At 44.5% G+C, this 27995-nt stretch overlaps 1 protein-coding gene across 2 annotated transcripts in view; it reads right to left on the bottom strand.

The window, feature by feature from the left end:
* Positions 1-26695, bottom strand: part of GNAO1 (G protein subunit alpha o1) — a 140614-nt gene extending 113919 nt beyond the window's left edge. The window contains exons 1-2 of one of the 2 annotated variants that reach the window (XM_004174988.6): positions 26081-26695; positions 25959-26001 (exon numbers count right to left, since the gene is read on the bottom strand). In XM_004174988.6, the coding sequence (XP_004175036.1) occupies positions 25959-26001; positions 26081-26198 (161 nt within the window). In that variant the 5' untranslated portion in view covers positions 26199-26695. The remainder of the gene's footprint in view (positions 1-25958; positions 26002-26080) is intronic. The other variant, XM_002190150.7, reaches the window with a different exon arrangement.
* Between the last annotated feature and the right edge of the window lie 1300 nt (positions 26696-27995).

The following is a 27995-nucleotide window of genomic DNA, read 5'->3' as shown; positions in this document are numbered from 1 at the left end:
CCATTCAGAATCCAGTTTTCCCTATGCCTGTGTCTGTAATCACACTGCATGATCTCACAGAAAACACAGCTAACCAAAGATGGGTTGCTCTGACCTGAGCAACTGTCTCCATGTATTTCTGTCTTTGTCTTGGCATTTTCAGCAGGGTGCAATTAATTAAAATTCCCGATTAATTAAAATATTTTGTAACAACATTAGCAAAAATTGCTTGGAGAAAAGCCTGTGCAAAGTGAAACTGGAGCCTGGTTGGTATGAATATGCATAGTGCCCAAAGTACACTGTACTGGCATGTGCAGCCTGTCCCTACAGTAAATGACATAGTGAAGGAAGAGGAAAGTAGAAGCTTGACAGATGATGACACAGGGGTGTAAAAATTTGCATTACCCCTGTATTTCCCTTAGAGCCTATATCTCACAGTGCAAGTGCATGGAAATACAGTGGCTTTCAGTACAGCTGGATGAATGCATGGCTCTGCCAAGGAATTAGGACTTGGCTAGTGCTCCTGCTCCTTGTTCTGACCATCACTGGCTGAAAAAGCTTGTACAATTTGCTTTCCCCTTCTGGGCCTTGGTATCCCCTCTGTAAAATGCAAACAACACCACTTCTCTATCTTGTGTGAAGTGCTATGAGAAGGAGAGAGAAAGAAATACAGTACAGAAAGAGAAATACGTGTTAGCAAGTGACTCTCTTTCCTTTTGCCTTTGTCAGATCCGTACTATAACGGGAGCCAGCTCCGGTCGCTCGGAGCTGTGAGGAAATCCTTGTTGTGCTCTGAAAGCCCTGCAGCGGACTGTCATTGTCAAAGTGCTGATGAATGGTTCCACTGGGGATCCAGAGCCTGCTCCGGCGGGAAAGCCTCAATAAACAGCTCCAGCTATTGCCCAATCCGGATAATTAACACTTCTGCAGTTTTAGATGGAAAACGCCTCGTTGTTGCACAGAATGCAGGGGGCCCTTGGCCCCGTTCTGTCAGCGGAGCAGTCCAGCCCCGGCTCTGCCTCGCAGAGGGAATGCCCTCTTTGAATTGCCAGCAAAGGGGATGAAGTTTCTCCCCTTCCCCTCCTTTCATTTTTAAAACAGGGTTTATTTGGCAAGCATGACTCCCACTTTAGCAATTTAAGGGCTACATGGAAGAAGTCATACTCTGAAAGAGCAATTTCAAAAATCATCCCCTGCAAATGGTGCATGTTTATACAGCAGCTCTGTTCCTGGAGGGGGTGAAGACTCTGGGCCACTGAGTTTTAGGGTCAAAAATTAATTCTGCACCTTCCACACCAAGAGGGTGAAGAGTCAGAAAGAGAGATCTCTTGCCTTGAGCAGGATAACCAGAGCCCTTCTTCCCAGGACACATGGCAGTGCCAGGCAAAATACCTTCAGGGCAGGATGACACATAACAACCAGACCACCATGGTCACTGGCTATGATATGTACACAAGTCAGAAAAAAATCTTGATTATGAGATGTTTTGCAGATTTTCGGGTGTTTAAAGAGATGACTCATATGAAATTGCTGCTCTAAAGCATATAAGAATTTCATTTCTCAAATCTCTTATATTAAAGTATGATGAACACACATAATTCTTTCTTTTTAAGGTTTTTGGGTTCACTGTCAACTTCTATGCTGCTACGGAGGATGAGATTTTATTTAAAAAAACCCCCCAAGCTCTAGAATTGATGTTTCTCAAATTCATTTGCCTCCAGGGTTTTTAAGGAAAATTCAGGAGGTATCATGAGGCTTGCAAGAAGGAGTGGGAACCTTGCTGTGACTTTTGAGCATAGTCAACTGAAATTATGAGAGCAGAGCTACAGAAGCTTAGCATTAGCATTTTTTTAAAGAAACAAATCACTGAGTTAAAATTGTTATCCACAATTATTTATTGCACTAGAAGTCCAGCTATGTTCACTAACTGCTCCAAAATGTTGGCTGTCAAACTGAAATGAATAATCCTTTATTTTTTAAAGATGACCAACCCTATTTCTTCTTCATTTGAAATAATACTTACTTAGAGTATGCTTTAAAGAGGGACTGGGATGTTTTTGTTACCCAAAATCCAGCAGGTAACCAGCTAGGAGGATCTCAGGCCAGCACAGTGTCACAGCACTATGCAGCGTGGAAGCTCAGTAAATCAGAACCATTTCCACCAAGACTCAAAGGTAGCAAGTGGCCATGACAAACAGCCCTTCCAACTCAGAGAAGCACCAACCTGTTCTATCAAATGCTACAGGGATCACTGACTTTTTACTACTGCTTTGTTTAAAATAGAGTGGTGTGACAGGCATCTTACTCCCTCCTCCACAGATTCAGCTTTGCAATCAGCTCTGCTTTTCTGTGGGGCAAAAGGGCCACTGGTGGAGAGTTACAAAACCCCTCTCCCAGAGGCACCGAGTGGGAAGACATAAGCATGTACCTTGAGCCTGTTGAAAGGTGACATATTTTGGAGTAGTGATTAGGATGTGGAAGAAGGAGGGGGTGAAAGACCCTCTGGGTTTGAACTCTGGCTCAGCCAACACGCTGCCAGGTGCACAAGCCAGTCCCTCAACCTCTTCCTACCCCAGTTTTTCCACTTGTAAAAGGAAGCAATGGCACTTGCTTCATCAGGGACATGCTTTGAGATTCACTAAGAAAAATGCTCTGGATGGGTTATTCTCATTTATCCATCGAATATTGCCAGTCCTGTTGGCTTAAATGAGCTAATACATGTGAATAAAAAGTATGCATAGACAAAATGCTTAGCATAGTAAAGGAAATATTTCTATAATATTAAGCATAAAATAATATTAAATATTAATTTCTATAATATTTATATAACAGTAGGCCACATTTAGGGCTAACAGCGGGTTGCAGAACAGAGAAACTGATTAGCACTAGCAAATATTAATTAAAATTACAGTCTGTATTCACACACAGGTTTTCTTTCCCATTCTGTTCCTCTGCTTTTTGATTAGAAAATAATCATCACATTATACAGTATTTTCCTCATTAAACTACAAAGATCCCTTGCTTCTTTGGCCAATTAGAGCCTGTGTACAATCATCAGGAATACAAATCAAAGCATGTCCCAGCTCTGACCTAATAAGTCATCTACACAAAACCTAAGCTTTGCGTTTTCCTGTCACTATAGCAATTCTTCTTCCTTTACCCCAAAGCAATCAGCACTGAACAGAACCCTTCCTTTCTTAGGAAACTACAAACCCAAATTGCATGGGCTCGGGGCTGCCAGTCACCTCCAGCTTCGCTGGTGGCTTTGTTTTAATCAACAAACCCCAAGAATCCTTCTGCACTCTGCTTGGGCACTGGGCTGGCAGGGTGGGTGGCTCCCAGGACACAGGGAAAAAGAGGAAGCTCTGGGAGACTAGAAGAAATTTGCATTTTCCTCAGGGCACATCCTACAAACAGGGCCCTTTGTTCCTGGCGGCTGGTACCCACTTCTCACCACAAACAGATCCCTTCCTGGCCTCTCCTTTTTTTCTCCTCTCAGAAAAAGGCCGTTTTCAGAGTTTGTACTTTTACATCCACCCCCGCCCCAAATCTGTGTAAGTTATTCTCACTTAAACCAATTTTGCCTTGCCACTGAGTACCAAAGTGTTGTGAGTTACACTGTGCTGTGCTACTCACGCCTACCCGACAGCCATTTTCTGACCAATTTCCTTCTGACATGCATCTTCAGCTTCACTTATGAATTTGGCCTCAATCGGAGAATAATATACTGAAACTCTGCTAAAAGCAGTACATAACTGATCCCTGCCAGAAGAGGGATATGAGCTTTTCTGTTGTTTTTCAGGGAGACAGAGGGGAAGGCACTAAGAAGGGGGCTGTGTGCCTGGAGATTCAGCTCCTGTTTTCTACTTCCCCAGCTATCTTACAGAAGGCAATTAGCAGTGTCTGTTCATCAGTGTGATTCTATTTATTGAAACTTGTTAATAAGCCCAGAATTAGTTTTCCTTGTAAAAAAAAAAAAAAAAAAAAAAGCTTCAGTGAAGAATGATTTCAGAGTGGCTTTAGTATGTCTACTTTCCTAAGAATAATTAGGTTTAATGTCTGTCCAGTGGTTTAGGAAACCTGGGTGATAGCCCTGCTGAAGCATTTCTCAGTCTGCTCTTTCTCCATGCATCACCTGCTGCATGGCCAGCCATGTACTCCTGCATGATTTTCCTGCTCCTGTTTCAGTAATGTTTCCGTTTCTTGGCCAATTTTAGCAAATCTGGTGGAGACCTAAAAAGAAACCGAGCTGCTAGACTAATTATACAAGGTGTGGTGGAGGAGAAACACCGTCCCTGTTCCATCTCTTGGGGACAGGCATCCCTGAGGAACCAAACTGGTGCTCACTTTTGAGGCAGAACTCACTGAAGAAGAAACTCACCATTTCCAATGCTCAAGGCATGATTTGATTGATTGAGAGGTTTCAAAAGAGCAGGGAGAATCAGTGAGAGCACACCTCTCTGCATCAGGCATCACCTCTCTGTGCTGGATGTAGAGTTCCTAGTGTGATAGGATCTTGCTCAGGTTACAGCTCTGGCAAATCAATGTAATAGAGCTGATTGATCCCTTACTAACTTCCACTGGGTGGTTCTTCATGGAGGAGAGCCTTTCTCTGTCACTGTGAACCTCCCTAATCTAATTACTACTAATCAGAAGTGTGAAGAAAAGGATTTTCTCTGGGTCTCAGGTGTGCAGCAGGTGGGGCAGCCAACTTGTGGAGTATGGATATGAGTTTGTTTAAGTGGGCAGAGAAAGTGACGGACACTGCAAATCCTGCAGCATGTCAAAGCAGCTGGAAGCCCCATGAAATGTTAGGATTGGGTCTGGAAGCTGTGTAACCCCTTTGAATTTTCTAGAAAAGACTATGGAAAATTTTGTGATGGCAAAGGGGTGGAATTGGCCTATTTCTGCTGTGATTCACCTCACTGTAGAATGTGTGGCACCTGCAACTACAGACTGACCCAATATGTTTATTTACTGAAACCATCAAACCATCTCTTGCCACGTGCTCCAATCTTCCAGCCGAAATTAGCGGTGGCTCCACTGCTCCAAGTGGAACAAATGTCAGTGTTGTGTTTCACTTGGTCTCCTGCTGCTGCTTTATTTTGTTTTGGGTCCTGCTGCCTGTCAGGGAAGAAGCAGAATCCTGATTTTGTGAGGTTCAAGTGAGCAATTTCACTTTGAAGCTGAACAGGCCATTGACAAAGGGTTAATGACCATTTTTATCAGTATCCTGGAAAACCTAATCTTTCTCCCAATAACAAATCCTAAAGAGCTTTTTCTGGCCAGCATAAGCCAGCATGTATCAATTGCTGCCCTTCAGCTGGCTTGGCAGTGCGGGCACTGAGGGTGTGATGTCCCCTGTGTGACCAGTGCTGGCACACCACAGCACCCTCTAAGCAAATCCACCATTCCCAGGCATTGCAAAGGCAAATCATTCCACTGCTAGAAACCTTTAGCCTCTAAAAAGCAAGCCCATCAAAAGCATGTACTGCCTGCTTTATATTAATGGGATGCATTCCAGGCATATTTGCTCTGCAGATCAATATGTTAAAAAATACATCCTTGCCTAGGTGTGCAGAAACACATCATCAGCGAAACAAGTGTGCGATGGAACAAGTCTATCTGATGCAGAGGAAATTTTGTTAGCCCAACACAATCTCAGAATAGTTAAACACAGCAAAACAACTTGTATTTGTGCTCAAATCCTAATGATGTTTATTTACTAGGACAAATATAGCTGAGGGTAGCAACTTATCAAGGCTTGCTTTATTTCAAGAGCAAATTGCTACCATGGAACCAGACACTTGATGTTTCCCTGCTATCGCCCAACAAAGAAAGCTCGCTTTACTGACTCGGCTAATGACCAGCAAAGTCGCCTCACGCGGATTATAAAAGTAAAAAGGACAAAAGCTTTGGGATGAAAAATAACAATTTCCCTTGCTTGCTTTTGTGATGAAACAGTAGGAAATTCACAGCAGAAAACTCTGCTTTGAAATAGAAAAATAATAGTAACAGTGAAAATAAATGACAAGGTCTTGGTTCTATTGAGCTTTAGTGAGCCTGAAAACCCACAAGTTTTGCTTCTGGAGAGTGTATGAGGATTCATTCAAAAGTCAATAATCAGCAGAAAGAGATTAGTGCCTTCCAATAACTGTTCTAACTACAAAGACAGTAAAAGGCTCAAGCAACAGCCATTATCTTATCCCTTTATACAGGCTCATGGCCCTGAGCTTCACATGTACCATGTTTACTATTACGGCAACAAAGCAAATTTGATCAGAGCAAAACCAACAAATAATCAAACATCACCATTGGATAAAAGCTGCCTTGGTACTTCATGAATTTGCTGAGCTACTGCACTCCAACCTGGGTTTCCTAGACTGTGGAATATGTTCCTGCACAGCCTGATTGCATCTGCAGGTGTGCAGCAGACTCCTGCATGCAGGACTGTGCACTTCTACCCTTCGGGACAGACTTCCCTTCCTGTTCCTGGACTGACCAAAGTCCAGAACCCCCACATGTCAGCTAGGTGGGAGCAGACCAGGCCATTACCAGTTTGTTCTGTGCAGGCATTGAAAAACCAGCTGATAAGACATTTTGCAGCACCCACAAACAGATTTACTTCAAAGATTCATAATGTAAGAAATCAACTGGAAATGGAAAGTTCAATATCAGATTAAATTGGTTTGGCTATCTCTGACACAAAATATTTATCTACTAGGTTCCCAAAGACATCAAGCTCTGAATCAGTTATCTTAACACAAATCTACAGTTTTAAGTTCTCTCATTTTGGGTTTGAAGTCACACTTCCATCTTGGGCAGCAAATGGCATTTTACTGCTGTTCCTTATGGCCACTGCCCCTTCAGCTTTACTGTTGACGTGTTTCTAGGACAAAAAAGATAATTAAAAGTCATCTCCATGCATATTCCTAGCTGAAGACCTCAGAATACTTGGTGAACTGGTTGGTGACTCCTAGCCCTCTGAATCTACCTTAGCAGCCACCCTAACCAGATAGCAACCTGAATTTAGTCTTGAGCACATGCCAGACCATATGCTGAAGTGTGGTGCAGGCTTGCAGGACACATTGGTCCTGAGGGCTGATCTGCAGACCAGCTGCACCTAGAGCCTTGCAGCAAGGATATGAGGCAGCATGGGGAATGGCAGTGGTTGCACATAGAGGGCCACTGCTCTTGGAACCAGCTGTCTGTTTATCTGTCAAGAAAGAAAGTTCTTCCCTTATGGCCTTGGGTCTTGGAGGAACTGCCCTACAAGCCACTGGTCCAGAGCAGAGTCTGATACTTATGTCTCTTTATTCACTTCTTGATTTATATTTCTAAGACTTTTCTGGGAAGATCAAACCCCTGAAGAACACTCCCTGTGGGCCAGGTTGGGATGATTGCACGATGAATGTGTCATGCAAAGCTAGGTTAATTCTTCTGTGACACCTCTGAGAAAAACTCCTCCTGGTTCCCATACCTACACTGCTGCTGGTTCAGTATTTAATGCCAAAACCAAATGCCTGGTTTTCTTGACTCTTAAGTGAATTCAGTGGAGACTGGTCACTGCTCCAAAGGGTTCCAGTAGTTTGTCTTTTATTCATATGGCATCTCTCAGGTGGAGATCACACCCTATGTGTGCAGTGTCTAACTGTAGGAAGACATGAGGACACTACACCAGCTGGCTTCCACTTGAATGCAAACATGTCACAGGGGGTGTTACAAGGAGTTGTGTGATGCAGAGGTCAAACTGCTTTGGTGTCAACCAGCAAGCAGCAGCCCTTTTTGTAAGGGTGTAGTGCAGTCTTGAAAACCAGCAAGCAATGCCTATCAATGCAGTAGGGTCATTCATGGTCTGCAAACTGACTGGAGGAACCTCTTGAACTAAGGCAACCCATGGCAGGACAGATGGTCTCTAGATTAGAAGTTATGAATCTCAGGGAAGGGGCCTTGTGGAGATCTGTAAGCTTGAAAAATTTGAGTCTGTCCCTATCCCGGTGTTTTTGTGTTAGAAAAGGCAGAGAGGTTGGGAAAGACAGGGGGAGTCTAGATCCACCTTAAACACCACCAAAGAGATGCAGACTAAAAGAAAAGATAAGCCCAACAAAGGCGCTTGCTGAAAACCAGCTATATCAACAAACCCCAGCTCCTGCAGCTTGGTGACTATGCTGTCCAGTGACTCCTGTTCATAAAGGGCTGATTCTCCTCCCTTTCAGAAAACAATGTGTTCTACACACTGAAATAAATAACAGCCCCTCACCAAGGCCCCAGCAGTATCAGGGGGTGTCAGGCTCTGCTCAGCAGATAACAAAGGCGTCAGCATGGAGCCAATCTCCTCCTGCCATCTCAGGCTGCCCTTGCTGCACTGAATGAAATTTTTCTCCTAATGGAAATGAAGAAAAACTCCAGTGCAGATAATCCTCTGTTATAATGGCTGTAGATTTGGGAAAGGGACCAAGCAGTGTAAAGAACATGCCAAATCTCTTTTACTTAAAGCCTGGCCTGAATGTGATAATGTAATGACTTTGATTGGGATGTTTCAAATGCCATTCATTGAGATTGACTTAGCACATAGATGATATCAGCCAAAATAATTAAGAACGAGGAATTGAACAGATAGGATCAGCTGACTCCTCCTTTCCAACAAAGCTGGCACACTTTTCCAAGTAGTGGAGAGGACTACTTGGTTTAAACACTGCTTAGTCCAACCCAGCTTGCACCCTTTCACTTCCATTGCCGTTTGATTTCTGTAGAAGGATCAATAACTATCATCTTAAAGACAGGCTAAAGTCCCAGGAACCCTCTTTGCAAAGGCAGAGTTCCTGGTTATTTTGTGCCTAACCTCCATCTGGCCACTGCTGGTCACACTTCGCTCTCAGAACTGATCAGAGTCCCACTGAAGTCCTTGGGAAGATTCATCTTCATTTCAGTGGATTCCGGATCCATGAGTTTCTTTTAGCAATGTAGGTTTCCAAAAGCGTGGTAGCCTTTGCTGTTGTTTAGCTTCCTAGTATCTGTCATAGCTAACTATTATTTCTGTTTTACAGAAATAAAATGCAGCTCAAACTCTGATACTACATGCAAGCTTAAAATGGCTTTCAATTATTATTAGCAGGCTTTTAAATAGGATTGTGGTGACAACCCGAAAGAAGCAAAATACTTAGGGGAGAAATTAAGCTATTGGAATGACTGGTTATATTGAACATGCTCCTCACACAGCTGGCAAAGAGCAAAATAAAGCTGAAATAAATTGATGACGACCACATTCTGGAGGAATGACAGTTTATGTTAAAAGAGAAAAGAACATTCAGCTTCTCTGCTGAAACAGCTTATGACACTGAGCATTTGGACACTTCTCGCACAAACCAGGAAACCAGTAGCAACCAGAACGACCACAATTGAGCACTTTCTATATCCCACACCAGCATAACTGAGCACAAAAAGTAAAATGAGTGCAAAATGCCACAATTCTGAATTTAATATGTTCAATTAGCATCATTCTGATGGCTACAAGGGATGGAAGGCTACAGGGGATTACATTCATTGTCTATTTCAAGTCTTCCACTAGGCAAATAAACTAAGACCTTAAAAAAAATCTAAAAAATTCAAAAAACCAAACCAAATAACAAACAAACAAAAAACCCAAACAAAAACCCTCATACATTGGACAAGCTTTGGAGTGGTTACAAGGCCAAGATCTATTGTTATGGTTGAATTTGTTACAAGCCCTGGGCATATCATAAAGGAATATCTGTATTTGAAGGTTTTCATATTTCTGGTCATCTAATTCAGCTCCTTCCAGGGAGGTAATTTATTTTCTTCACTGTCGCCTTCATTCACTAGGTTTAGAGATGAAATCAAGATGCATCAGCAGCCTTGAGCAGGGTGTCAATGCTACTTTGAATTTTCCTTCTCTTCTGTTTAATTGAATTTTCATTTGTATTTCCTCAGTTGTTTCCCCTGCAAGGCCTCTCCCCCCGCCTTTCCCCCCCTTTTCTCCACTCATCCATATAGATCCTACAAGCATTTCTGGCAAGCACCAGCTGCAGATATGAGTTCTTGGGCATCTTCTACTTTTAGAAAAGCACCAAGATGCCCAAATGACACCAGTGCTTGTTCTGTGAAGCTGAAGTCTGCTTTTCAGAAAGACCAATCTCTTTATTAAATCCACTGCCCTCTCAAAGACATATGATAAGACATGGAGGCTGCAGAGCTATGCAGGTGTCATTGCAGTGGACAAAAACCTGTGTCTGGGTTTACAGCCTCTGTTTTGCTGGGTCAGCATAGCTAAACAGGACTTTGCAGTAGCATTAAAAAGTTATTTCAAGATTTTTCATCTAGATTCCCCAAAAATTGCCCTCAACTCCTGGCAGGCCAGCATTCCAAACACAGTCTAGCCACAACCTCTCCACTTCTGGTTTGCCATCAGCATAATCTTTCTTTCAGCTTTGGGCCTGCTTTAGGACAAATTCACTAGGAGGGATCTGAGATGTAACCTGTGAAATCTCCCACCTTGAACTGGTATTGCTTCCTCCAACCACTTCCTTTCATTGAGGAGACTAAACAGTTCCTGTCTGTGGTTGAGGATGGTCTCTCTCACACTGGAAATCTTCAATACAGGAAAACGCATCAACTCCTCCATCCAAACTTGGGTGCAAAGACTAGAAAAGATACAGTTCCTCACAGGGATTCACCAGTCATACTTACTACTCCAGCTGAAAGTGATAAAAGCTCTTCTGTGCAGAGAAGTGATTAAGAGAAGCAAAAGAAAATTTCAGACAAAATTATCAGTCCATTGGAGAAAGTTCTTTAATGCAAAAACTATCTGCATTTGAGTGACACACAATTCATATAACAACTTAAATACTCATGTTTTTAAGTCATTTACGAGTAAACCATGCAGAACACTGAGGAATATATAATCTAACAGAAATCTGCATTAGGACAGAGATGGACAAAATGACCTTTCCGTGATCTACTCCATCACTCACTAGCATAATTTCTGCTTGTAATTCATTATTCTGAAGTTGTTTGCTGTTTTGTCTATGACAAGGACAACTTCCATCAATGAGTTCTTGAATGTGGAATTCCTGGCTCGTTATCAGAGGAAACCGAGATTCTCATTTGAATATTCACCTTTCTTGCTCTCATGGTACTTGATCCATCACTGAAAAGTTGACATTGTCTTTGGCACTGATGCCAAATATCTCTCAGGTTATGTCAATCTGACATAACCTGAGAGATATTCAGGGTATGTTTTGCTACTTAGTGCAAAACTACAGCACTTCAGTCATTAATAATTAAGTGTGAGTTTGCAATTGGATATAAGATCTGCTTCTGTACCTATGTAGGCTTGCATTTATTTTTACACTCATCACACTGCTGGTGGATATTTACTGCAGGGGCTTTGGGCAAATGGTGCAGTGTCTCTCTACTTACAGTGAGGACCACTACTCACAGTAATATGTATTAAGGAGGTCTCCTAGGAGACAATAAATCAGAAATTAAAGAAAGCTTGCTTGTAACTGAACTTGAAACAGTTTCTCTCCTTTTCCCCTGTGTTTTGATGTTGGTTATGGAAGGATGTATTTTAAAAAGGAAAAGCACATTGTATCATTATATCTTTTAGCTTGTAGAGTTTTGAGTCCTGCTTCTTAGGAAGTTAGTCTTTGAGTCTTACCATGAAAAGAGAGCTTCCTAGAATGTCTCTTGTTGACAACCTCTTATGGTCACATCCTTCACTGTGAATGGGGGGGTTGCCATTTTTGCTGCCAGCTTTTGCCCTTCTTAACAGCTCTGACAGCTCTGATCCTCTTACTCATGGCACTTGCTTTGAGCAAGGTTCACATAAAGATGTTGGTGTCCAGTCCAGGCATTGTTGTATCAAGCTGCTGTCAGTCTTCTGGATGACTGCTTAGCAAACAACCTTGTTTTGTTATCTAGAGCCTGAATGTGATCATGATTACTTGTTTGACTCTTGCTTCAAAAGATTAAACTCTGTCCCTCTCAGCCTCTTTTTCACTATCTGCACTAAGTTCTTGTCTTGCCTGGTGGTGTTAAACATCTGCCAGGCTGGCCATTTCTCTCCTGCATGTTTGTAAGTGATGTAGCAAGTAAACAAAAGAAGCATTTAGGGCCTTATTTTCTATGTCCTTAGGGGATAATGCAGGAACACAGTTGAAGCCAGCAAGTTACTACTGCAAAAGGCAATGGGAGCAGTGAATTGTTCAAATTCAGAAGCAAGTGGGGCTTTAAAGAACGCTAAACAGCCTGGTGTGCTTTCTTAGTTTTTCCTAAGTTCCTTAACATATAGCATCTTCTGTTGGGAAAAAAAGGTGTTTAAGTGAAAAGCCTTCTCATAAGGAAAAGAGGAAACACAAAACTTACAGAGGGAAGGGATAGGGCAGCTTCCTTCTGGAGCTTTTGAGAAGCTATGAATGTCACAAATATCTTTCACAAGGAAGACTTTCTAGCCTGGTTTATTTACAGTAAGAGCACAAAGGGTGTCCTAATGAAGCTGTGAATTGGTGAGCCCTTGTGAGGCCAGAAGAGCACTGGGGTAGCTCGATGTCTAAATGGGAGATGGGTGAAGATGCAATTCTGTATCTCCCTTTAAAAGGCAGCAGTGATCTATGAAAACCACCCTAAATACCAAGGTTAGGGTAAACACATCAATGACAGGCTTTTAATGCAGACTTCAAAATTTGCTCCCAGTAACATGGAGTTTGAAAATGTTGTCCAGCACTCCTGTAATCAGGATTCTGTAACATTTTGGCACCTCAAGAGGGAAAGTTACCTTATAAATGACAAAGATTGTGTCTAAGGCTGAGGGAAAATAGAAGAGAGAAATCTCTAAAGCCCAGGACAACTAAAGCTTGTTACAAAACCAGAGCGATAATTCTAGTGTGAAGCAAACTTGAGCTTTGCATTAAAAATGTAAATGTGATTGAAATAGCATAACCAGATTAAATGGCTTTGACCTCTAGAAGCATGAAAGATAGTCTAAATACAGTGAAACAGCAACAAATGGCTGCACTTGCCTTTTCACTGTGTTATGCATCACAGGAAATTTATTTAAACAACACAGAAATTTCAAGCCAGTAAGAGATTTGCATTTCTTTTACAAGAACTCATAGAGAAAATAAGGCTGGTTTGGGAAAAAAACACCCATCATTTAAATGCCTAAAGGTACAGAAGAACTTAAAAACTGCTTTTCAATCTTGAATGTGACTGATTTACCCTCAAAAATTAAGCCCTAGCACACAGAACTAGTCAGGAGTGACTGAATCCTTCAATACAAGCCCACATCTCAAACTTCAGTACATTGCTGCCTTAAGGGAGCATTTGATAGACATTTCCTTCAGAGTTTTTGGGATATTTTTTTGAGTTACATTAACTCATATCAGTGCCACAGTCTGGTTCACTGCACTGCCATATATCACCATACAAGTGCTACCATATCACCACAGCTGGTAGGGACAGACATCACCAACAAAACAAGATGTTAGTCAAACCCTAGCTCAGGATTTCAGAAGGCTGGAAGTAAAATGCAGTATGGCATAAATCTAAGAAGACAACACTCAGAAGCAAAGAAACAAACCAAAGTGGTGTGAAGGGCATTTAGGAATGATAACCAAACAGTCCCAGCTGAGCCTGGCTTTTTATGCACTTGCAGGAAAAATTCTGCTAAGTACAACACTGTTCTTCTGGTTTCCACTAGGAGAGATAAATCTTTAGTCAACATTGCCATTAGGAACACTGAGTAAGAAGAATAATTTGGATTTTCTCATCATAAAAATCATTGAATAACTTGGGTTAGAGGTCCCTGCCTAGAGCAGAGCTACCATCTCATGTAGGCCAGGTTGCACACGTCCTTGTCCTGTTGAGTTTTGAAAATCTTCAGGGATGATGACTCTCCCTTTCCTGGGTCCAGTTCCACTTTTGCATCAACCTCCCCATGAAACATTATTTCCATGAAATGCTTCTATGTTGCCTCTAATCTTTTACTGTGTATCTCGAAGAAGAGTCTGACTTCACCTTATCTCCTGCCCTCTTTGGGCAGTGGAAAGGAGCAGCAAGTTCTTCCTCAGCTTTCTCTTCTTCAACTCCCTCAGCCTCCCTTTACTCGACCTGTGCACCAGCCCACGTTGGAGGGCCCAGTTTATAAGTGATTCACCCCTCGATTTAGGAGATCCAAAACTAAAAATGACATTTCAAATGCTGCTTTGTGAGCACCAAGTAGAGGGGGAAAAGGAGGATTTAGTTCCAGATGATTTTACACAACCTAATTTCTTGAAGTTATTAAATACATATGAAATGCTACAATTAAACCTGCTCTTCCTAAAACCAGTGTTTTTTCCTTCTCCTTATACAAGTAACATGGCAAAGAACTGTAACTGAAATAAATTTGAAAGCTGGTACCTGAGAGCTCCTGTGGCAAAAGAGAAATGCATGTGGCAGGAAAAAGCCCACAACACAAGAAAAATTTTTTCCCCTGATCTTTTATTTTCCAAAGGAGTAAGAAACAGAATAATATTTGGACAATGGTCAGATACACAGAGTGGGACTAAAAGTGGGTAGCAATCAGCACAAGCAGAAATGATGTGGTCTTCAGCAAGGCTCAGGTGTTAACCCAGTTCTGTTCAACCCCGTCGATGTTGATGTGCACAGTATTAGAAAACTCACTTGTTCTGGGGTTTGGGGTCTGAGCATGAATGAAACGTGAGCTACCTCCTAAACTTAATCCCATATAGATTAGGTGCAGCTCTAATTTGGAAGCCCTGTAAATCCTGTGGCCTCAGTGCACCAGTGCTGAGCTGTACAGTCCTCACACAGCTGCAGGGCTGCTGGAAACCTACAGCGGAGAGTTAAGCACGGAGTGAGTCTTCAGGAGGATCTGCTGAATGAGGAGGATTCTCCTGGAGAATAGACTGAGCAGGATGTGTCTGAGAGCTTCAGACAGGCTCTGTGCTGCACCAGTGTGTGCCTAAGTTAGTGAGGGAGCCACTAAAAATGTTATGATCCTGGTTATTTTAAAAATCTCAGTATATTTATCCAGTGACTTTAGAATTTAAATACACCGCTTCAGCTGGGTTTGTATCATTGTTCTAGACTCTTTGTAAGAACTTTTTTCCCAATTTTTTACTGGAAACTCCAAAAACATATTTTAAAGACCATGAAGTAGTAGTGAATAAAATCAGAATTTAAATTTAATCCTGTATACTGTGTATCTATTTATGCCAGAAGGCCTCACCTATTTGTTTGATCACAGATGGGGAAATTAGTACTATTTAATCTCACTGATCAGAACTAAAAGTACCTGTGTAATAATTCAATTTTCATGCTCTGTCATGTAGGAAAAAATCTATAATTTGTTCAGCTAAATATGAATTTAAAATAGAGAGATTTCTTGAAAGTATCAGTAAACAGAAGTAGTACATAAATAAAAATTTACATAGAAAAATAAAGGCTAGATTCTGAATTATTTACTGAACCATATTAAAATTACTAATCACTATCTTTTTACCATTTATGAGCTCTCTTAGTGTTTCTTTCCTCTTCACATTTGTTGTTGCTGAATGCTTTTAATAATTAGCTGTGCTGAAAGACAGTGAACAGACAACACTATCACCACAGAAGATACCAAGATTTTGATTTGCTATCAGAACCTGGATTCCCCAGTGCCAACACTGGCTTTCCTCTGTCCTGCACATCCCAGCTCACTGCAGAGGTAAGATCTGCCTGGTCCCAGCAACACGCTTCCAAGGGAATTCTTATTGAGCACAAGGATTTTGCCAGGATGAAGGTATTGGGGGCCCTTCCTCTTTTCTAATGTGACCATGATACCATCAGTCAGTGCTGGAGAAATGCCAACCCTGGAGCTGGGATTTGGCACCGCACTCTCCTGTTCAGTGTTTCACAAGGGCTCAGGGCATGCAGAGAGATGCAGATAACAGACCATGACCATCAGCTCATGTATCTACCATTCAAACATCTTAAATGCACACACTGAGCAGCATCAGGTTTCCAGTTGAAGAACTGGCTGGACAGAAACCAACAGCAACAAGTTGACAGAGCACCATGGCTTTTTTCCTGAGCTGTAAAAGCAGGAGGATATAAATTTATCCTACCGCTAAATTGAGGAAAACAAGGGCATGCTTCTAGGAGCTTTCTGCTTTATTAAGTAAACATCTCCTCATTCATGTGGAAAATTTTTTCCAATTTGGCTAAATAATTAATTACTAAAGAGTGACTGGTGATTAATGAACACTATGATGACTTTCTAAGGTGTATGTTCATCATGACAATTTTCTTTCATCCCAGTGATTTGTGCTGGTGTTCCTGACAAAATGTGATGATAAAGGCTCTGCAGTGTCTGTGGTGATACAGCTATTCCAACGATACAAATCTGCCCATTTTAGAACTTACAAGATGTGAGACGGGGTCCCCACCTAACCTTGGGAAGGAGCATCTATCACCTGGGCATCAGTGCACCAGCTTGGCAATGAGTGATTGATTTCTCATTCTCCCAAGAGCACTGTAGTAAGAGCTCTCCTTGGCCAGTGGAAAGAGCTGGTTTATTTGCAACAAGCTAAACCACTCTATAACCACCCCTGCTGTAACACCTTTTCACATTGCTTATGGATGTAAAGAGGCTGTGAGTAAATAAAAACAGATTCCCAAAATGCACTGAATCAAATACTCAGTTCTGCACTACTTAAGAAGCCAAGCTGGTTGTGTTACATTTAAAACTCATCATGAGGATGGTATTTCTCTCCTGTGGATGAAGCTGAGCAGAAACCTCCATGCTGTGGAGGAGCACGTGCCCTGCCATGCCAACCATTTAGAAGCACAGGAGAGGATGACAAATTCACATAGCCTTAGCTATTGCAGTCTGAAATTAGGGCATGCAGATCCACATTATGGTGCCCTGGAAGTAATTTTAAGATCTCAACATGAATTTTGGAGAGACCCAGAGCTGGTCTGCACCAGTTCCACACAAAATTACTCCAGAAATGTATGCATGGGACTATTTCATTGCAAGACATCAAAATGAGATATTCTCCCTCTGCTTTAGAGGCAGGATCTGGATTATAGCAAGGTCCAGCTGTAATAAATAAGGAGAACTGTACTGGCAGTGGGGAAACATCTCCATATCACTGTTAGATAGCACACACAACAGCTCTAGAAATCCACCTATAAAACTTCTCATTTGGTACCTATATAATTCTGCCTAATGTACATTTTTTGCACTTAGCCTTTCCTATACACTTTTACTTAATGCCTTTAAACTGGAGCTACTAACTCAAATCAGCTCTAAGAGAGTGAGGATAAACCACCCAATTCTGCTAGGAGGTAGTACACATTTTTATCGTTTAAGTGATATTTTCATCAATAGAGGTCATTCTCATCTTATTCCCTTCTGTAATGATTTCCAGCTGATGCAGAAATACTCCAAGTCTTGTACCAGACTGTTATGGTGTGTACAAGTTGCTGCTGATTATGCTCTTGTAGACAAGAGAATTTAATACAAGTCTGAAGTTGCTGGAATTTCAAAGCATGAGTCACTGCTCTGCCTTTCAGACTGTTTTAAACACTTGGGGGGTTATGTTTCAGAGGAGGGACGTGCACAGAGACAAAATGTCCATTGCCAGCCTCCCTGCCAAGGTGTAAGACTGGGGTAATGAATTCTCTAAAGAGGAATTTTTCTCTTGGACAAGTGAAAGGCTGCTGAACCACTCAACTGAAGACATCCCTCATGGCCTCCCAGTGGAAACGTGGATCTCCCCATTTCTACACTACGTAGCCTGACACATGCCAAAGAAAATAAAATCCCTTTCCTTGTTATCAAACCCTATATTTCCTACCTGCATTGGATCCTGCTTCTGCTGAAACCTGCTCCCAGTTTTCCTGGAATGCCTCAATCTTAAACAGTCAGTCAAGAGCTCTGGGCTCTTCAGAGATCACACCTCAAAGCACTTACTAGGATCAGCATCTCCCAACCTTTTCCCATAAGCAACTCTTGCAACACAAACCAGCAGAACTGCTGAAAGACTGCACAAATTATCCTGTAACAAATAAAACAGATGCGAAATTGTCTTTGGCTCCTGAGGACACAAGACCCCACAGATGGGCCGGATGGGGAGAGGGGGATTATTAACAGCTATGGTCCACACTCAGGACTAATTGCAGGAGGACCCTGTGTTACCCATCCCTCTTGTCTCTCTTTCAAGCTGGTGTATTCCAGCTCCTTTGTTTTAAGCTTACAGATTTTATACTCAGATGAAAGTCTTGCTGATGAACTGAAATAAGTTTTGGTGACCAAGTAAAGCACAACATGCCCAAGAATAAAGAAAAACAAAGTAATTCCATTTTGCCAGTCCTTCCCTTTCAATGTAAAACATTTTATTGATTAACAATTGGAAAATAGGTGTGATATCAGCTTACTATGCAGTTTCCTGGGCTCCCTTCTGAGGGCATTCCTCAGCTCTTTCTCAATTAATGTGAAAGCTGGGGACAGAAAGAATTTTATTCATAAGTTAAGAAATACCTCCATCAAGAGTTTTATTCTAATATCACAGTAAGTACACAATAATTGAGTCTTGGATTAAAATATTTTTTTTCTCCTTTTTTTCTCAGCACTAGAAAACCATCAGTTCCTTTGCTTTACTGCTGTTACTCAGTAACATTTTTCAGCCTTTTGCCTTTTCTGATTTCAGGCAGATTCTTAAGAGTATCTTATAATCAGGACTGTAATCCTCCAACCTCCCTTACATCTGTCATTTTCCTGAATGGTCTTAAAAATAAAATGAGAATGATTCAATTAATGGTTATGGGGGATTTTTACATTAGGCAGAGCATTTCTTCAGCATTAGAAAATATGTGGCACAAATCATTAGTATTTCTCTCTATGAATAAAAGAAAAAAAAAATCAAGGCAAGAAAAAGGGCTGTAGGTTTAATGTGACAATGCCTTCCAGATACTTTTATTTCCTGGCTTTGGTTTTGTGAATGAAACTTAGCAACATCCAGGATCCCACCAAGAGTCACACAAACATCTGAAATTCATCACGTCTTATAAAACCTACAAATTGAACATATTATCATCTTCAGTGTAGGAAGAACTTGGCCCAAAGTCCAGTGAGCTCAAAGAGAGGATTTGGGGTCAGTAGCATTCAAATTGATTTGAAATAAGTGAGGCTGCTGGTTTCAATATCACCAATGCTAAAAGGTATCAGGCTTCAAAAGTAATCAAGCAATTGAAATGTATTTGGTTTCCTCACTTTCATTTTGAGAATACTCAATTTTTGAGTACTCAGGCTAGAATAAGGTAATTTATTTTTTAACTTTTCTCTTAAGTGAGGAGAGCTGGAAGTTTTCTTTCAAAAACAAAATACACACTCAGGCAAAGACCACCTGAAACCAGAACTGATCCAGTCATCATGTGAGTCCAGGCTCCACAGAAATAATTTCAGGCTCTACACAAACCCCCAAATACCAGGAGATATGCAATAGCACCAGGAAAAGGAACTAAACTCCTAAACATACTGGCCACTTGAATTTGAGGTTTTGGCAATTCTCACCTGCTGGAACTCCTCTTTAAACCAACGTAATAAATAAAGGACCAAATCCCATCTTTCACACTCAGCTGCAGTCAGGGTGTAATCATGGACTTCAGAGTGTAGAGGATGGGGCTGTCTGTGCACTGTGTATGGCTGCTGCCTCATTGGAAAAGATTTTTGCCTTCCTCACTATCTGAGCAGGAGTTTGCAAAACTGAGCTCTTGGAACCTGCACTTGCATCATGCTTTCTGGCTGCATATCCACCAGCTTCAACACTCATTTGTGATTTTGTATCCTGCAGATCCAGAAGAAACCATGGGAGCTTGATACTTGCAGAAGCAGGCTGTGACTCTGAAAGGGGACTGAAGAAAACGACATAATTATGAGTATGTGAGACACTCCTGACTGCTCTTACTCTCCAACAACCTGCTTCTGCCTTGGCCATCAGTGAAGCCCTTTTTGATTTCACTCTTTCTCTTGACCAGACCAAACAGAAGAGTCAACACCGTGCCTTGACCTCGATTATTTGTCTCTTTTTCATTCTTCACCCATTTTGATTATCGTCCCCATATTCCTCAGGTAAGCACTCTGGAGAACTCACATCAGGTATGAAGTTGTATGCCAGACAAATGGGAAAGGACAGACTAAAGAGGAAAACCACAACCTTCTTTAATTTGTTACCTAATTCATTTGTCAATCTAATGTCTCTTACAACCTCTGGGTTAGCCAAGCCATAAAACAAAACAGATCCCTGGTTACATTTGTGCAGCAGATTTGTCTCTTTCTTCTGAGCTCATTAAAACAACTGCTTTCATCTCATTAGATTGCTAAAACATTTCCAACAGGACTAGATGTGTCATGTCAGAATATGACAGGCAAATTTCTTTTAAGGTTTTAAAACTGGGTTGGAAGAGGAGAAGCTATGCAGTTCACTGTTGTCACTGAAAGATATTTTTACTTTTATGAGTCCCTAAAACAAGAAACAAATTTAAAACTGTCAAGGAAAAAGAAAAAACACAAACCCTAAATGTATTCCATCTTGCCTCCTAACATTGTTACTGCTTTTCTCTGAAATCTCTCTCAGTCTAATAACAAGGACCTTAAATATAAAAGAATGAACTATGGTTGTTAATGTTTTGGCACAATTAAAAATCCAAGAGGAAGGAAATAAATGCTGAAAACATTATTACCCTTTGCAACTACAAGCCACAATGAACAGCCTTACTCCCCTCTGTTCCCAGCTCTTCTTGCCTGTTTCAGGGGCAATCTCTCTGTGCTGTGCCACTGCAAAGTGTGGAACATGACACCAACAGCATCCAGAGATGCAAGAAAGCATCTGTGGAGGTGGGGAAAGAAGTTGCTGTGAGGGGAGAGCCCCCTCCTACAGTAGCCTCCACTGGGATGATCTCTGACACCTCTGGCAGGAGATCCTGCCTTGCTAGGGTGAGCAATGCACTGCTCAGATGCCATCCCAACATCCCAGAGCTGCCCCAGCAGGCAGATTGGTACTGCTTTCACTGCAGGTTCCACTGCCAAAACAGCCCCACCAGAGCCTCCTTCCTGTCAGTGTCCATGTGCCACATGCCCGGTGCCAAATCCACACCCATGGCAGACTGCGCTGGGGCAGGTCTTGGGAGAATGACACAACTTCATCAGGAAGGCTGCAGCTCTTCCCCCTGCTTATTGAAACCCAGCTCAAATACCGCCCAGGTGCAGCCTGCCACTGCCCTACTTTGGGCTTTAAATCACAGAAATCCTGGAAAATAGCAGGAGACAAGAATGAGGATGGCTCAGCCTGACCTGGTGCTCTAGTGAGATTCGTGCCTCTGGGATGCCAGCTCACACCACGATCAAACAGTTCCCAGATGGAAGCAGAGCCAAGTGGGGCTGTGCACCCAGTGCCAGAGGGCAGAAGAGCCGTGCTGGGGAGTGGGACAGACCACAAAGACACAGTTTGCAGCCCTGTCCCTGGGAAGATGCTGCAGAGGCGAAACAACTCTGCGCTGTTAGCCCCTGTGGGGTGAAATATTCCCGGGGGAAGGGGCTGCAAGTGTGAAATCACTATGGATTTGAGACACAGACATGCAGCAAAGAGCACTGAAGTGGGTGTTCACAACACATCATTTCATTTCAATGGCATTTGGCATCAAATTGCTGTAAAACCAGTGGGTGGGGATTGCTTCTCACTGAAGAAGTTCATTAGATTATAAGTAATTTGGTTACATAGAGAGCAAGTAGAACCTGAGGCTGTTTTGAGGGGCTTTTTGAAAAAGGTCAGAACAATACACCAGCCGGCTGTTGGGACTGATGGCTGTTGGGGAGAAGATAGTAGATATTTCAAGATAAACACTGTACACTAGTGTATTTTTCTCCTGATTGTATATTTCCATCCTTCTCATATTTAACATAAAAAACATTTTGTAAAAATGACTGGCACAGCAGAGAAACCTATCAACTGAGTTACTGCCAACACTTCTAGTGAAGAGGCACATAGCTGCTCTCGAGGACATGCAGGGCTGGAAGCTCTGGCATCTTGTGAAAGCTAGCTGGACCCAGCTCTCTGCACCTAGCTCAGCAGGGGACAGAAGCTGCTGCTTCTGCAAAAGCAAAATCCAAAACCAAAACCCACGCCACAAGATTTTTCCTGTTACCAGATAAAGCCACATCTCCTCTGGAATGCCACACCTATTGCTATCCCCTCATTTGGGAAGGTGAAATGTTGCCCTGGCTCACCAACCAGAACGGTGGCTGCTGAGTAGGTGTCAGGACCTTGTTTTTGAAGCCATGCCAGCTAACTCAGCCTCTCTGCGTAAGCACGATTAAACACTGAATTCCCTGGAAGCCTTGTGCTGATGGCAGCGGATGGTGTCCCCACCCGAGCATCCAACCCTGCTCACCACTGGATCGTTGCAGGGATTTAAGTGTCCTGCGAAGCAGTACGAGATGGAGATATGCTCAGTGCCCTGCTCTGCTGGGGCTTTTGATGAACAAGCATATTCATCAGAGTTTTAAGACTCCACAAAAATATCCTAGAATAACATCAGTCTTGATTTCATGCTACAATCCAGATATGCCAGAAAAGACTATTGTAAGTTCCAAATTCTGCATATGCTCGACATTTACTTGACTAGATTAAGATCTAAAAAATGTTAACATCCACTGTATTCCTAAATCATTAATTTACTGAGATAGGGTGGTGTGAGCAGAAGATGAATTTCTCTTGTCCAATAACTCTCACCTTCTAGCTTGGATTTTAAAGGAAAGCCCCAGCTTTGCTTGGTTACAGATGGTTTTTAGATTCGGCTGAATGAAAACAGAATCTGGACACAGCCTGATTCTGAATGCTGTGGCACACTCCGGAGTCTCATTGGCTTGCATGGCACAACCATGCCTTTCAGAACTGTTCCTCTGACTAGCTTGGCTCTGACCCTTCATTTTGAGGCACGGGTAAAAGTATCTGGATTGCTGTGAAAAAACTGGTTGTGAAAAAATATGGCAAAATTAATCAGCCAAGGTGGAGTAGTCAAAGTGCAAGGCTGAAGGGTGTCAAAACAACCATGAGTGCTAAGAAAAGTGTCATTCCTAGCCTGTGCTGCCACTGTTTGAGATGTACATTCCAGACTCCAGTTCCATCTCTCTGTCATTCACCAGTACCTCTTTTTTTGCTCGGTAACCCCCCACTCACCAGCTAAAAGGTATCTCCAAATATTTCACTCAAAAAATCCTGAATTACATTTACAAATCCTTATCTACATCCTGGCTACACTCTCAAATTCTGTAATTTCTACTTCTGCTCCTGCTATCTAACATTTCAAGAAATAACTGGGCAGTGTGTAACCTCTTCTATTCCTGTGTAACAATGTCTGCTCTCTGTTCCTTTGTCTTAGCATTCCCCAATCTGTCTATAGATTCCTGTGCTTGTTTTCAAGGCAATATCCAAGTGTAAAGCTGCTTCAGCCATTCATGAGGATGAGATTTATTATCTAGAAGCACACCAATAATACAGTATTAAAAAAATAGCACTCTTTCATCAAAATCTAATGAACATGTGATTTAATCTTTATTAAGAATTCATTAGGTTCTCAGCAAGGCTGTCTAATGGAGCTTGACCAGGTGAAATGCTAATGCCTACATTATATTTAAATTAATTTTCAGCAATGTTGGTTTCCCCTCGTTGTTCCCTGCACATCGCTCTCCCTGGCGCCCGCGGCTGCGCGGCTCTCTCCAGATGCTGCTGCCGTGCTCATAGCAACACCGCTGTCCCCACCCCAGCCTCCACACACTTCACTGGAGTTTCCACACTCACAGATGCCTCCCAATTTCCCACACTATAAGCCCATCCACCATAGCAGCTTCCTTGACGTTTTCATATTAGGTACAAAGCTGCAAGCCTAGCATGCCTTACTTTGAGTAGTTGTAATGAAATGCATGTATATATATACATATATATATATATATATATATATACACATATACACATCCACAAAACGTGTATATTTCAGTCCTCAATATACCGATCTAGTCCAACAAACAGGTTATTATCTTGATATGATTTGCTTCAAAAAACAAGAGCTCTGCTCTTTGGAAAACAAGAGTGATTGTAGGCTTATTGTGTAGCCAGTGTGGTCACTGCCTGCCCTCCTGCCTATGGGCTCTACGTGTGCATTCTGCTGTTGTAGTTCCCATAGCCTCTCCCTTTAACCAAAACCCATCACCCGCCATTCCAGCATGCTTCAGCAGAAGCAATTCCTAGAGATTAAATTATTTATTGGTGTTCATCTGCAGCGACATGTCTCCTCATCCACATTCTGCACACAAACAAGAGCAAATCAAACCTACCCCACCCCAGACCCAAATCGAACTATAGGCGTGAAAGGGGGGAAAAGCCCTCTTTCAAACAGTGAGAGGGGATAGTGAGAGCCTCTACAGAAGCAGGGTACACAAACGTCAGTGGGGAAAGCAACGGACACCACTGTGCACTGGAGGCAAATCTCCTCACAGTGAGACCTCCCAGCCCCGCAGCGCCTTGGGAAAAGCATTGCCTCAGGCGGGGATGATGGTTTCATTGAACCCCCGAGGGGTGGGCACAGCGGCCACGGAGTTGATACAGAAATATCCAAATATCCGGGTCACCCGCTAAGCCACCCTGCCTGGAGGGGAGCTGGGCTGAAGGCCCAGATCTGCCCCCGTGGTGCACGCACATGCACGCGCACATGCACACCCACATTCACACACTCACACACATACACACACACACACATTCACACACACAGGCACACACACTCACACGCACAGGCGGGGCGGCTACGGGAGCTCAGGGCTGCAGCTTGCGAGGGGCACGGGCCCCTTTGCTTATTCGGGAGCCCCTTAGGCTGCTCCGCGGCCCCTCCGGAGGCAGCCGAGCGCGGTGCCGGAGGGGCCCCGCCGGGCGCTGTCCAGCGCCAGCCGCCTGAACGCCGCGCCGGGACCCGCCCGTCGGCCCGCGAGCCCCGCGCCGGGACCTGCACCCCGCTCCCCGCGTCCCATCCACACCCATCTCTGAGCCTCTTCCCCTCGCTAAGCAATCCCGGTCCCGGGGGGGCCCCTCCCAGCCACAGATCTCTCCGCAACCACCAGCATCGCAAAGCGGCAACCGCTCCCAGCTGAAATCCAGACCCAGAACCAGCGCCCAGGCTCGTTCCGTGATGGCGCCCGCCTCCAACCAGCCCGTCATGTTTGTAGCGGTGGGAGGACGGGATATTTAATTGTATTTTAATTTTTGAAAAAAAAAAATGGGTGGGGGGAGAATAGTCGCACCACGAGTGTACCTCCACCTCTATCAGCCTTCTCTGCACCTGCTTTCCTACGGGGAACATTTACACGAGCCACGGGGATGGTTGTAAGGGACCGTGCGGTGGGGCTTTTCACTGCTGTTTATTACAGGGTTATATCTAATTAAACACAGAAAAAGGGTGTGGGAAGCCCCAGCGAGGAGCAGCGCCGAGTACCATAGGGAGACTCGGATCCCAGAACAGAAGAGGTTTGAATGAGATGAGTGGCCAAGCTCGTCGTTCATTAATTAAAAGAAGAAGGTACAAGCTCAATAAAAGGGGCTTTCAGCGACAGGGAGCCTTGGTTTCAATCCGCAGAGCCGGCAGATAACACCCCGACATTAAGCTTAAGCGACAGCACGGGGACATCTGCGCCGAGGGGGAAGGTGGGCTGCCGGCCTCCCTGCCCCGCCGCCGGGAGCGAGGCCGCGGGGCGACGCTTCAGCACCAGCGGGCCCCGGACAGCGCCGGGAGCGGCCCCGCCGCGCGGTGCCTGCGCGGTCCCCTCAGGTAAACATGGCGCCCGCGGCCCTCGCTCACCTCCGCGAGCCCCCGCCCCGCTCTCCCGCCCCGCACCGCCGCTCACTCGCTCCCCCCGCGGGACTTACTTCATTTGCTTCACGATGGTGCTTTTCCCCGACTCTCCGGCTCCTGTTGGAAGAGAGATGAGGTGGGATAAGCGCGGGGAAAGAGGAGGAGGGGGACGATGGGGGGACCGGCGGGTTCTCACCGAGCAGGAGTAGTTTCACGTCTTTGGCCGCGCTGATCCCGTCCTCCTTCAGGTTCTTCTCGATGGCCTTGCTCCGCTCCAGGGCGGCTCTTTCCTCAGCACTCAGGGTACATCCCATGGCGGCGATGAAAATTTTAAAAAAAAATTAAAAAAAAAAAAAAAAAGGGGGGGAGGGGGGATGCAGCCCCCGCCGCCTCGGCTGGCTCCCGCGGGCAGAGAGGAGGCGGCGGCCGGGGGGCAATAAAAGAATTAAAGCAAATGGCCGTGAGGCTCCGGGTAGCGCAGCGCCTCCGCGGCGGGGCTCCCGGTTCCCTCTTGCCCCTCTCTCCCCGCGCCCGAGCGCTCAGTGCATCCAGCGGGGCTGCAGCGGGCACGGCGAGCTCTTCCCGGCCGGGAGGCGGAGGCGGAGGCGGGGGAGGAGGTGGAGGAGAAGGAGGAGGAAGCGAGTTGGCGGCGGGGGAGGGTGCGTCCCTCTCCCGTGCTCCCGACTGTCGCTGTCCCCTCCTCGGCGGGCGGCGGCGGAGCCGAATGGAGGCGCGGGAGCGGCGGCGGGAGGGCGGAGGGAGCGCGGGGGCGCGCCGGGCTGCGCGCTCCCGCCGGCCTCGCCCGTGACGCGCGCGGCTCGCGCATGCTCGGGGCCGCTCCGCCCGGGCCCGCTGCCGCTGCCGGTGGCGGGGCCGCGCGCTCTGCACGGGCCGGGGCGCGGCCCCGGTGCCCGTCCCCTCGCCCCGGGCCCCGCACCTTTCCCGGGAGGGAGACTCCCTGGCTTGGGCTGCTGCCCCCCGTTCCCGGTGACTCAGAGCTGGGGTCTGCCTAGGTGGAGGGTCTAAAGGGGAAGCCATACGAGGAGCGCTGAGGGCACTTGGCTCGTTCCGCCTGGAGAGGAGATGGAGGGCAGAGCTCATCGTGGGCTGCAGCTTCCCCGGGAGGGGCAGTGCAGGGGCAGCACCGATCTCTTCTTGCTGTGACAGGAGCCGAGGGAACGGCTGGAGTCATGCCGGGGGGGGAATTAGGTTGGATATTAGGGAAGGGTTCTTCACCCAGAGCGAGCCTGAGCACTGGAACTCCCCAGGGCAGTGATCACAGCACCAAGCCTGACAGATTTCAAGAAGCATTTTGTCAAGGCTCTCAGGCACATGGTGTGACTCTTGGGGATGTCCTATTCTAGGACATCATCAGCTCCTGTTCAACCAGGGCTAGGAGTTGGACTCGGTGATCCTTGCGGGTCTCTTGTGTCTCAGGCCATCCCACGGTTCTGTGGTCTGGCCCGGCAGTGCGGAGCTGAGTGCTTGGGGATGTGACAGCGGTGTGTGTACGTGGGCACTGGGCTCCCCTGGGCACTGCCCCGGCCACTGTGGGAACCCTGGCTCCCCATGTGCCCTGAGCGTCCCCCACAGCTCCTGCACCCACACCCTGTGCCTGCCCCCACCCCACAGTGCTGTGTTTGTGACCTGACTGCAAGGAGCCCTTTGGGAGCTCCTCACAGCTCAGGCACTTTGAACACTTGCAATGTGAATCGTTTACATGCTCCATGAAAAGCATCAGGTTTCACCACTATGTTGGATTATGTTTTCCATCAGTGTAATTAACAGATGGTTTGGTTTTTTAGTGTTGCAGTGTGGTCACAGACCTCAGCAAATGACCTGCCTTCTTTTCATAACCATTCCATGACATCTAACAGCGATTTAAGAATTCTAGTGAATTAAAGTCCCACCATTTTCCTGGCAGGTTTTGCCATTTCACAGGGATGGAAAAGAGAGAAGAAAACAAGTGTCAACAAGGAAAATAAAATAAATAGAACTTTGTTTAAAATGTTTTCCTACAGGCCCAGACCAGTTAAAATATACTCAACTTTAATCCATAACATTGATTGATATGTGACAATCGAGCTATAAAAATATCTAGAGAAGAAAGA

This window comes from Taeniopygia guttata, chromosome 11, assembly GCF_048771995.1.
Source record: "Taeniopygia guttata chromosome 11, bTaeGut7.mat, whole genome shotgun sequence".
Classification (NCBI taxonomy): domain Eukaryota; kingdom Metazoa; phylum Chordata; class Aves; order Passeriformes; family Estrildidae; genus Taeniopygia; species Taeniopygia guttata.
Note: the sequence above shows the minus strand (reverse complement) of the source record. Positions and strands in the feature narration are given on the sequence as shown.